Genomic DNA, 11,538 nt, shown 5'->3' with positions numbered 1-11,538 from the left:
GAGAAGTATGTAGCATTCATATATACAGTGTGTGCATTTAAAAAAATGAGATGTTACTTACCTTTCAGCTCTCGCCGCACCAGTCTCTGTGGTGCTGCCCCACCTCCTTGGCTGAGATAATCCAGTTTGTTGATGACATCTAATCCAATGCTTCCCCATAGGGAAGCATTGAGAGGCTAGTGTGCATGCGCAGACAATCACTGCTCTGTGCCACTCAGCATCTCACCATGGGGATGGATTGAGTCACTGCATGTCTATGGGGAGTGTAAAGATTGCAGGACCTCATCCAGGAATTCCCTCTAGTGGCTGCCCGAGTGACAGCCACTAGGGTTTACAATGCAGGGACAGGCTATATGCCCCACAACCACCACATTAAGTAGTAGCAGTTCTGGAGACTATAATGTCCTCTTTAAATATAACCTTCATGAGTTTTAATTTTCAAATAAGAGATTACAAATTAGTTTTTATTAAGGATCTAAACAAAGATCTAAACAAAGGGTATGCTGTGAAAGGCGTCTGCTAACGTGGCTCTTGTTACCAGCTGATATTGTACAGCTTTCATTAGATTTGTTTTTCAATTAAACTATATATAAAAAAAAAAAAAAATAGTCTGCGATGCCAGTACTTTGGTCTCAAATCAGGAATGTGTCATTGGATGTTGGAATGGTAGACACCAGTTGGAGAAGTAACCCGACTGTACATGTTTTGAAAAGTGTCACAGTACAAACAAACGTCACCATTCATTGCCTCCTGGTCAGTAATTAACCGTTAAGATTGGAAAAGTATCACAGGAATTGTAGCTTTACAACAGCCAGGGACAACCACAGATGTGTCTCTTAAGTGCCAGAGCCATGCCCAATGCACTATAAATCAATGGGATGGGAACTGGATTCTGGAACTCAGAAGGTAAACAAGCAAGTTTGGGTTGGAAATCAAAAGCTTTATTTAAAAAAAAACAAAAAAAAAAAAACACAGTTTCAGCTGTACATTTTACGCCAAGATGAAATGGTTTCAAACAAGATGTATGAAGCTTTAAGGAGGTCACACCGTCTTTCCTTGGTTTAAATTGGTTTAATTAGGTTTCAAAGAGTATATTTACACACACATCCCTGCAGCTATACAATACTATATACACATTAGCCTGTACTGATCACTACATACACTTACACCCCAGTTCAAGTATATACAGTGTGAATTAATGTTCAGACACAGAGACATCAAGATATAGTGATTAAAATAAAAACATTCTGAGTGCTGCATCAAACAGAGAGAGTTCTCATAGCAGCAAGACATCTCCAGCCTGACTACACTGTCCTCAGAACTAGAATATCAGAATTTTGCTCTGATTGTTCCCTTGTACCTCCTGCTATAAACACTTGTTAAATTCATATTGAACAGTAGTTCTCTGACCTCCAGCCTAGCCAACACAATGTGATTTTAGATATCCCCACTTTGACACAATTGTTTGGAAACAACAAGCACTCTGATCATAAGAGGCAAACTTCAAGACAACAAGGTTTGTGTGAGCATGATCGGGGAATCTTTCTGTGCCGTGTTTATTGCTTAATGCTCATGATTCGTTCTGTCTGCCTCATGCCATGTCTGACAGTTCTTTCAATATGACTGGAACATCGGTAAAATTCATGGGTTTTGACTCGAAAATCATCACGTGGGCTGAGGCCAGATTTTGAGAACTGATGACCATGAGCAGGTCTTCTCAATTACATTTTTAAGGTCCATCAACGATCTAGAATTTGCAGATTACCCCTTGCTGTTACAAAGGTAAACCTGATATTTAACCTTAGTATTGGCTCATTGGCGGACATTCAGGATAATATTGAGAATTAATAATCTAGAGCCCAAGCTATCAGCACATGCACTCCACGCATTCTTTTAAGAAATTTGGGTTTCTCCTTCTGCCCAAATTCAGCCAAAGGAAGAAGCATCTAACACAGCATCAGTCTTATTTGATAATAAAAAAAAAAAATACTTGTTAGCAGTCTACCAGATATGACAGAATATGCATCTTTTTGACAAGCCAATAGTCTCCCATTCTCAAATGCTTCTGTGCCAAGCCAAAAGGTTAGCTAAAATGTCATAGAAACCTACTGTCCCCTAAATAATCTAAATGCCCCATTTTACCATCTCTGCATGAAGTCAACTTTTCCAGCATGTGACCCTCCAGTCAAGCTATTTGTTTACCAATAAACACCTCACATCATTGGCACTCAAGCTGTTGTGGATTACATTTTCCAGTCACGGTTGGAGCATTATGGTAAACGCAGTTCAAAAAAGCTAGAGTGCAACCTGCTAAGACGTCTCTGCCTCAATCATACCAAGGAGTATCTGATAGCAAACCCCACTAAGCCCATAGCCATAAATTGTTGCAAAGCTTTCTTTAAGGGGTAACATGCCCCATCCAATTACTTCCACTTCACAGACTTACACTCCTGTTATGCCTAAAAGCCCCTCCTCCACCTCTTTCTCCGCCTCTCTCCCTATTTTCCCCACCATTCTCCTCATCAGTCCCTCTTCCATCTAGACTGGTTACATCCCCCAAGCCTCTCAAGTGTTCTACAGAATCGCTCTTCTGCAGATCTGATGCAATGGTCTGCAAACTGAGAAGAGATATGGTGTCTGACGATGTACCCCCTTCTCCATCCAACATGGAAGCAGGTGCTTCAGCTCCAAGGGGAGGGGCACGGAGGGTAAGGAGAGGACCTTGAGTGCGGCGAGCATGAATCTCTTCACTGATCTGCTCTAAATTGCGTAGTGTTCCAGAGTAGCAAAGTTTTGCCTGGGACACAGAGGTCTCTAGAGAGGTAACACGAGATTTGTGTTCCTGAAATAAAGCAATAAAATTATAGAAAGGCATAAGGAAGACACAAATTGTCAATTTCTCTGCTACACACACAGGGTTATTCACTCTGAATTTTCATAAATTAAATCCAACTGGCAAAAAAAAAACTAAGCTGGAGATTTTTTTCCTCGGCTAGTGAATAACTCTGGTGGAAAGGTCTATAAATGTTTTACATTGCAGGGTTAAAATAACAGGACTACTCACATGAAGTGTTCTGGGTGACTAGATTTTTTTTTTGCAAAATATAATAATGCTTTAAAAATAAAATGAAATACGCTTCCTGTGTTTGCTCTGTCCAGACCCAGGAGTAGCTGAGCCAATTAGAATGCTTTAATTCTATCCAATTGCTCTGAGTATATTTTACGAACCCCTGGTCAGTGGGGTTTTATAGGAATGTGTATTTGTCTAAGATTTGCAATCCACCATTCCCCGCTTAGTGTATACATTCTCTTTTAAGACTCTTTAGGACTTAACCCTAGAACTGCATCTTGGGTGCAGGTAGAAACACATTACTCTTCTGTTAAAATAAAATGAGAATAAAATTCTCTTTACCTCTAGCACAGTGTTAAACTGTGCCTTCAGCTCAAAATAGGGGCGACTTTTTAATATGACACGTTTCAGGCTCTTCTGTAAGGTCTGCACTTTGGCTTCCGCTTCGTGACATTGACGGGTCACGCGCTGGTGTTCAAATTCACTGCGTAGCCGCTCCTCTTCTGCTTCATTTACCTAAAGGCAGGAGAGACAATAGGCTGAACAATAACACTGCAATGTAAGGAGGAAGGATATATATTTTCATTAGCATGGCATTCCACGTCAGGTGGCATGGGCAAGTAGAGGCCAATCCTCACATGCCAGCTGCTGGCTGAGTTGCAGGAGATACTGTAAGAAAGCCTTGGGATAATCACAGATTATGTTTAATTTATATATATATTATGATGCAGATGGAGAAATAACTTTAATTTTGTTAAATCACTCCTTATTACTGCACTCCTTCATGTCATTTTAAATGTTCCCCTCTTCCATGCTGCCCCTTCCAGTCCTATAACCCTGCATACTAATAAATTTACATTTTGGTGTTAAATAAAAGCCAAATCCAGCCTTTCTATTCCCTCCCCAACACCCCCACTCAGAGCTGTCAGTAGCCATGTTCCCCTCTGCAATGTTCTCCCCCTTTCCCTCTCACCTTGCATGTTGCATGATTTAGCATCTCCTGCCACGTGGGGTCCAGTCTATTCTTGTCAGCAGTTACTCCCTGTTCAGCTACAAATACCATCTCCCTGGCTGCCGAGTGCATGCTCACTGCCCTTTCATATCGCAGGGCTGCACTTTGTGTGTCCTGTTGAGCCTGTACATGTACAATGGGTATGGAAAGATATAATACAATATATATATTGCGACTGATTATTAAAGATTAGCCCAGTGACCCACCCCTTCCATAGCCTATATATTTAGTGACAAGTGCAGTTTGGACACAAGGACACTGCTAGATTACACAGACAGGGTTATGTACTAAAGTCCGAATGGCCCTGTACCAAACGAGGCAAAACCATGGCATGCGGGACCACTCACACTGCAAATTCCAGACATTGTTCACACTACTTAACAATGGATGTCCCTCGGTTTTCTTTTATAAATAGCCCTCACCCACTGGCCATAGGAAGGGGCAGAGGGTGGACAGTAATTAGCAAATTTCTATCCTGCCAGATGCATTCGGTTCTGAATTCTATTAATATTGATGCTTTGTGAATTTTCCGGATACAATACTTTTTATAGGGTTCAGATATGAAAGCACTGATTTTAATCCGGACACCAAATGCTAGAGATTCGCTGGAGCCTACTGAGTTCTGGACCACATTTGGCTTTAGTAAAGATCTAAGTTGGATACAATCCGATGTCTAGTAAATAACCCTGACAAGATTGGAAAATGAGACTGATACATAGGGGCATGTGCACTAAATGCCAAGATGCAGTTTAAATACTCAGATTCAGGAAACATATATTACAATCAGATTGTAAGTTATGAAAAGGGACATGTAGACTCAAATATAGGTGTGTGAGATTTCAATTCAGTGAAGACATGTTTAGATATGGCTTCTCGGCACACGAAATCCCGTTATTTTTTGTCAAACTTTCAAAACCCAAACCTGGGCGACAGCACCCAAGACTCTCTGCACTATAATTAAAAAGTCAAAAAAAAAGTAGCTCCCACTCGGCAAATCCTCATGGCTCATGATTTACTCAGGGACTTCTAGATGGAAGTAGAGTGATAAGGATGATGCGGTACCTTAGTCATAATTTATAAATAAGCCCTATTTTTCCCCCACTTATATTTCAGGTACAAAATATCTGCCTCAAAGGTCAGATATTATGAAGCCAATCTGGTAGGAGGGTTTATTTCTTTGCAACTAAATTGTATTTTAACTTTTTATTTAAACTTCCAAGATGTTTTTAATAATATTTTTCTTCCTTCTCTCTATATTACATTTCACCAAGTGCTACATGGCCAGCACTAAAAAGCCCTGGTCAATATTAAAACTGCCAGCATTCTGTTTTCCTGGCTGTAGGGTACACATATTGTATATTTCATGCAAAACAAGTCAAGACTTCTATATGTAGAGGGTTTTTATTTAAACAATAGAAATCCGAGCCACATACACACCTCTTTGGCCAATCTTCTAGCTTCATAGTATGGTCTTGCCTTTTCAATACAAGCTCCCAGTTGAGTGGCCAGGGTATTAAGACGCCTTGCAGACTCGGTGAGAATACGACGATAGGCTGTGCGGGCATCCTGTAGGAGCAAGGTGAAATGGGAAACATACATAATCTTTGATTACATGGAAAATGGCAGATACTTAAAACATGGTCTACTCGTTCCTTACATCCAGCTGTAGTTCCAGTCGGTTGATCTCCTCGCTCGCCTGGTTCAGACGTTCCAGCTCTTCCTGAATATCACATAACACAAGAGAGGGAGATTGGGATAAAGAAAAGGAAAAAGACACGAGGACAAAATGGGGAATATGGAGGAACAGCAAAAATGAGTCATGAAAACAAGATAAAAGAAATGGCACAGTCCTTTTTTATAGAAATCCTTTCAGCTGTTTAGCTAATGCTTCTTTACATAAAAAGATAATGAGGGAAAATATAAAATGTTTAACGAGCTTCATACATTTGATTTTTTGCATAATGTGCAGGTAAACTAGTCACCCAACGCATAATTAATTAAACTGGTATGTAAGCACACATTCTTCCAAATGTTGCCCGTGACAACATTATTTTGGGTGTTGCCATTAACAAAAGGCAGTGTCAGACGCACTGTATAACAACCAGGAGCAATTTATTTATTTATTAATGGAAAAAAAACATATCAGTATTTTCTGTTAATATAACATGCACTGGTAAAGTAGATGCCCTGGGAGGGAGAAGTGAAAAATCAGAAGGCAAAGACTTTGTGCGTTATTTACTAAAGAGAGAAACCTTGGAAATTCAATGTGAATTTGAAATTTAAGGCCAAAGTAGCTGAAGTCTCCAAGTCAACTGAGCTTGCAGTTCAGCTACTTTGGCCTTTAATTTGAAATTTACTTTGAATTCCAGCAAATTTTCACTAAAGTGAATAACTGAAAGTGAAAACTGGTGATTTTTATTAGATTTATCCTATGGAATGTAAGTGAAACTAGGATTTTGACTGAATAGTGAATTATGTTTATATATATATATATATATATTTTCATGTTTAAAGGATTATGCTGTCAATTATTCATCATTAGTGTCTGAACAACTGATATCATCATGCATGATTATGCTACTGTAACGACCTTGATCATATCAATTATCTGAATAATTGCCATCACAATGTTAAAATAATACAAAAAATATACACAACGATACAACGTGGTGGCCACCATAGAAAAGTGGGTAAAAGTGATATAAAGATGTAGCCTTAAAGTTCTGAGACTTTAAGAATATTCTAAATCACAATGGGGGGGGGGACCTACTGTCCTCCCCTCGCGCCCCACCCCTGCGCGGTGGGTGGGGGCCATTAAAGTTATATACAAATACAATCTAAAAAATGTAAATGAGACAGAACGCAAATAGCATAATAATGCAAAAACACCAATAAGAGGATGGGGTAATAATTGCACTCACAAAGGTGAATTTGATTGGAGCGTTCACAAAACGAACGACATCACGCAAACCATTACGCATGGAACATTTGAAAGACGTATGACATCATGCAAACTATTAAATCAGATTGAGGCTTGACACACAGTAAGGAAGCTAAGCTGTGTCTACACAAAGGTGCCGTTCCCGATTTGCTGATGGCACTTCGGGAAGGTGCGAAAATGGAGATTTAAACAGGAAAGGCGTGGGAACCTACTTTACAGATGCCCCTGAGGAAGTCCTGCATTGGATGAAATGCGTAGGGCTTGAGACATCGATAGTGTTTGTTTTATATTATTTTATTTTGTACCAGTGTGTTTTTTAACTTTTCGTCCAAATTGTTGCTGCACTATTATCTCCTCCAAGAACCCCAGCAAGTTTCTGGTTCCAGAGAGTGATTTTGATGTGCCCGATTTGGACTTTTAATCCTGTGAATGCAATCTAATAAAGCTGTGTACTTTTATTTGGGAATAGTACACTATGTATTTGTCTCTCCTTCTTCCTTATATGTTTTGATCATAAGGAAAAAGAAAATAAGAAGGTTTTACACGATTAGGTATTTTTTTTACGTGTCTGCAATCAAATTCACCTTTGTGAGTGCAATTATTACACCATCCTTTAATTGGTGTTTTTTGCATTATTACGCTATTTGCGTTCTGTCTCATTTACATTTTTTAGATTGTATTTGTATATGGCCATCGCAATGTTATCAAGTAAGTTTTACAACACTAGAAAATTAAATACCAAACTTTAGAACTTCATGACAAAAAAGATCTAGGAATACAACAGCAGAGCTGCGGTATTTTTCCAACCCAGCTATTTTGACATCAGTTTTACAGACTAGGATTTATTTTTTTCTACTTTTACCTGATTAACTGATTATTGAAGGAGAATTAAATTATCCCTTTGCAAAAGGCAGCCGGAGAAGACAGTTTAACAGCTTGGATTTTTCGTCTTTCGTACAGGCACGGGGAAGAGTACACAGATAAATTTTAAAAGTATACGCAATATCGCAAAGGGCTTCTTAAATTCTATAGGCCAGATTCATGTTCTACATTTAGAGACTATTTTAAGACAAAATAAGAGAAACATGGCTAAAAGGAGGAGAAATGTAAACGACATTGAAAATAGTTACATAAAAACACTCTTATTTAGAGAATAGGAGATCCAGTCATAATCAAAGATTGCTGTGAACTATGAGCTACAAAGTAACATTAACACTGCTGTGCACAAAACCACGGAAATGCCTTATCCATGACAAGTAACTAAATAGACAAACAGTATTACAAGCACAACAAATGTTCATTTCACCAACTCAGTGTGAGTAACATTGTGAGTTGGTGAAATGAACATTTGTTGTGCTTGTAACAGATAATAATCCTTGAGACAATTCCTGTGTGAACATCAATTGGCAAAATAGATATTTTTTTTTGCATCTAAATTACTGTACTCAAAACAACAATGGTGCATATACAGTAAGTCAGAGAGGCATCCAAACCTGTATTCGGGGATCTAGTTCTTCTTCTGCCTCTCCTTCCACTCTCTTCAAGTCTGAAGAACTCTCGCTCTGTCTCTTCATGTCAGGGAAACTCTCTCCATACCCCTCTAATTCTGGGTGGACGTCCCCTTCTCTCTCTGCCCCTGGTGTTGGAAGTCTTTCCTCGTTCGGGGGTCCATCTTTTCGTTCCATAATGAGACAGCTCACCTGCAAATAGAATACATATAGAACAGCCATATGGTCAGATCCACATTTACTATACACAAGCATTTAAATTAAAACATGTATTCACCATTCCTTCAATCTGTTATTATTGCTATGAATTGTTACAGAATATATCCTGGAAAGGGATTCACTGCTTCTTCTTATACAAGCCTGTAACGAATGGAGGACAGGTGATAACATCTAAAGCATTTAGCTGATCTGTGATAACTACCTGATATTTTTTCATTTTAATATAATCATTTATTTTCTGCAGTCTAACAGTAATAGCTCCCATTGCAGGCTTCCCTTGCACAGTAACCATGAACACTAAAGCTTGGATACCTCCATCTTTTTGGGAAGAGGTAATGCATAATAGCATTTTGGCGTGCTGTGCCAAAAGATGCATATAAAAATCATTATACATAATCAAATATATAATCTATAATTACAACAATAGTCCTAAAATATTTAACCAGGAGCTGCACATTTAACTTTCAATATTTTTAAGTACACCCTGGGGTCAATATGTTATTTATCTAAAGGTTTCTCACAGATTAATGAAGACTATCCACACATTAATGGAAGACAGACAAGATTCAACATTAGTCACTGCAGTTGTTGTGGACTAGGTTTCCTATAATGCCATCATATCCAGTTGAGTGAGCATTATGAGTAATGTTGCCCATAACATTACAGCCACCAATTCCATATATCATTAGAAGATTATTTATAATGAACTGCACGGGTTTATGGGGGGGGGGGGGGGGGGGGGGGTTAATGCTGTATACACAGAATTATTTAAACAGTACTTCCGAATAATGGAAATAAATTTAAAAAAAAAAAGACATGTGTTGACAGTCTGTTCTTCAAACACCCAGTGTATTAAGGGATTCTAACATATTTAAAAATCCTTTCGGGTACTTTTTAAAAAAATAATTTTCTATTTATATAGATTCAATTTGGCATTCATATACCTCCAAGTGTGCTAATTATTGTTTGCTTAGTGTGTATGTATAACCATATGCTACGTTAACAAACAGCCATATGTTTGCTAACTTATGTTTAAAGGGCTAAAAAGTAAAGTGCATTCGAACAAGTAAACACAAGAAATTCTTCCATTTTGTGCTACAATGATACTGATAGGGAGAGTGTTGATAATGTATATCCATACACACTTATATGTATGTAAATATATAAATGTCCAGCGCTCAACAAAAAACATCAATCGCTTAGCCATCAAAATGCCTAGGTGCTAACTCACCCAATGTAAGTAAAGATAATAAATCAACAGCACTCAAAGGACTTCCAAATAAATACTTTACTAGTAGGTGTCCAGCATAATCAACGTTTCCAGACATCTTGATAGTGACCCTATAGGGTGGAAACGTTGATTTTGCTGAACACATACTAGTAACTAGTAATGGAGAGAGAGAGAGATGCAATGAAATGGATATACATTAAATACATTGTTAACAACCTCACTTTCAGTTTCAGAATCATTGTAACACAAAATAGTTTATTTTATAGAGAGAGACAGGGGGAGAGGGTGAAAGGGGGGCGAGGGAGAGGGGAGAAAAGGGGGCAGAGGTGGGAAAGGAGGGCGAGGGGGGGAGAGAGAGACAGAGAGGGGGGGGGGGAGAGAGGGAGAGGGAGAGAGGAGGGCATCATTACAAACTGGACTAATGATCCAATGTTTCCAGCTGGGCCCCTTGGACTGTAATTCTCTGATTCACATTGTCAATTCTCCCCAATTTCGCTGTTTAGTGAATAGCTCCTTAGATATCTCCAACATAAACACAGCACACACACGCCCACCCACCTATTCGCTCCTGACGTCATGGAGCTGGGCACCGAAGTGACGTCAGAGCCCGGCCCGTGACGTCACGCAGCGCTCCCCCCCTGCCCGGGAGCTTCGCAGACCAGTTGCCTGGATCCTCGGCAGCGCCCGGCGGCACCGGAAGCGGAAACCGCATAGAACGAAGATGGGTGGGTACGAAAAGGGGGGGGGGCGGCGTACAGTATTCCGTACAACAACATGGTGGACAAAGGGGGCGGGGCACCTCGGTCAATACGAGGTCTGTACCATCCTATATAGCTGTACGTATAACAATATGGCGGATACAGCGGGGATAATAAGTCACTATTTTCCGTACAATATGGCGGCTTCGCTACAGGAACATTACTTCCGGTGTCATGGCGGAAGGGAAAGCTAAGCTTTTTTTTTAACGTTGCTATGGAAACGCCCAGTTGTCATTTACATGCATTTTCATGTTGTATCAGCTCAGCAGCTGTGGGACTGTAACTCCCATCAGCCACACACACCATGGGGGTTTATTCACCAAATACTGAACTCCAACACATTAACCAAAGCAGCCAAGATGAGCCTTATTCCAATTATTATTATTACATTATTCATTCGGATTTCTGCTTTCTATTCAGAGTGAATGCCAGAGAAGAGGGGGGTGAGCTGAGTGCCTATTCCAAGGATCTCAAACTCTGGCCCCCACAGGTGTGGATGGCCTAAGACCTCTTAAATTCTTATAATGATATAGATGGGCAGAGAATCATAGGAATACAGTGAATAAAACCCACCAAAGTCATATCAACTCAGTGTAGTGGAGGCATCCTACTTAAAGTTAATCCAGGCACCATGACCATTTCCGTGATTTGAAGTAGTTATGGTGCCTGGAGCCTGTACATGCAGGGTTTCTCTTTGAAGCTCTGCATATACCAAGTTTAACCCCTTTGCTGTCATAGGTGTAACTCCAACACCGGCACTGTCATTAGGGTGTCATCAGCAAGCCTGGAACTAGACTTC

At 39.7% G+C, this 11,538-nt stretch overlaps 1 protein-coding gene across 1 annotated transcript; it reads right to left on the bottom strand.

Annotated features, from left to right (window-relative positions):
• Window positions 1–919: 919 nt before the first annotated feature.
• On the bottom strand, window positions 920–10,701 carry SH3BP5L (SH3 binding domain protein 5 like). Its single transcript, XM_063431606.1, has 7 exons — window positions 10,540–10,701; window positions 8,517–8,723; window positions 5,740–5,802; window positions 5,520–5,648; window positions 4,044–4,205; window positions 3,413–3,586; window positions 920–2,842 (listed from the first exon to the last, which is right to left on the bottom strand). The coding sequence occupies exons 2-7, from the start codon at window positions 8,706–8,708 to the stop codon at window positions 2,435–2,437; spliced, it is 1,128 nt and encodes a 375-aa protein (XP_063287676.1). The 5' UTR covers window positions 8,709–8,723; window positions 10,540–10,701; the 3' UTR covers window positions 920–2,434.
• Between the last annotated feature and the right edge of the window lie 837 nt (window positions 10,702–11,538).

Source organism: Pelobates fuscus, chromosome 9 (assembly GCF_036172605.1).
Source record: "Pelobates fuscus isolate aPelFus1 chromosome 9, aPelFus1.pri, whole genome shotgun sequence".
Taxonomy (NCBI): Eukaryota; Metazoa; Chordata; class Amphibia; order Anura; family Pelobatidae; genus Pelobates; species Pelobates fuscus.
Note: the sequence above shows the minus strand (reverse complement) of the source record. Positions and strands in the feature narration are given on the sequence as shown.

Excerpts from the sequence above, each read along its gene's own strand:
- SH3BP5L (XM_063431606.1), bottom strand. The coding sequence starts at position 8,708 with ATGGAACGAAAAGATGGACCCCCGAACGAGGAAAGACTTCCAACACCA. Across the intron at positions 4,206-5,519 it reads CTAGAAGATTGGCCAAAGAG|GCTCAACAGGACACACAAAG; the intron begins GTGTGTATGTGG and ends GTACATGTACAG. Across the intron at positions 3,587-4,043 it reads TAAATCATGCAACATGCAAG|GTAAATGAAGCAGAAGAGGA; the intron begins GTGAGAGGGAAA and ends TCCTGCCTTTAG.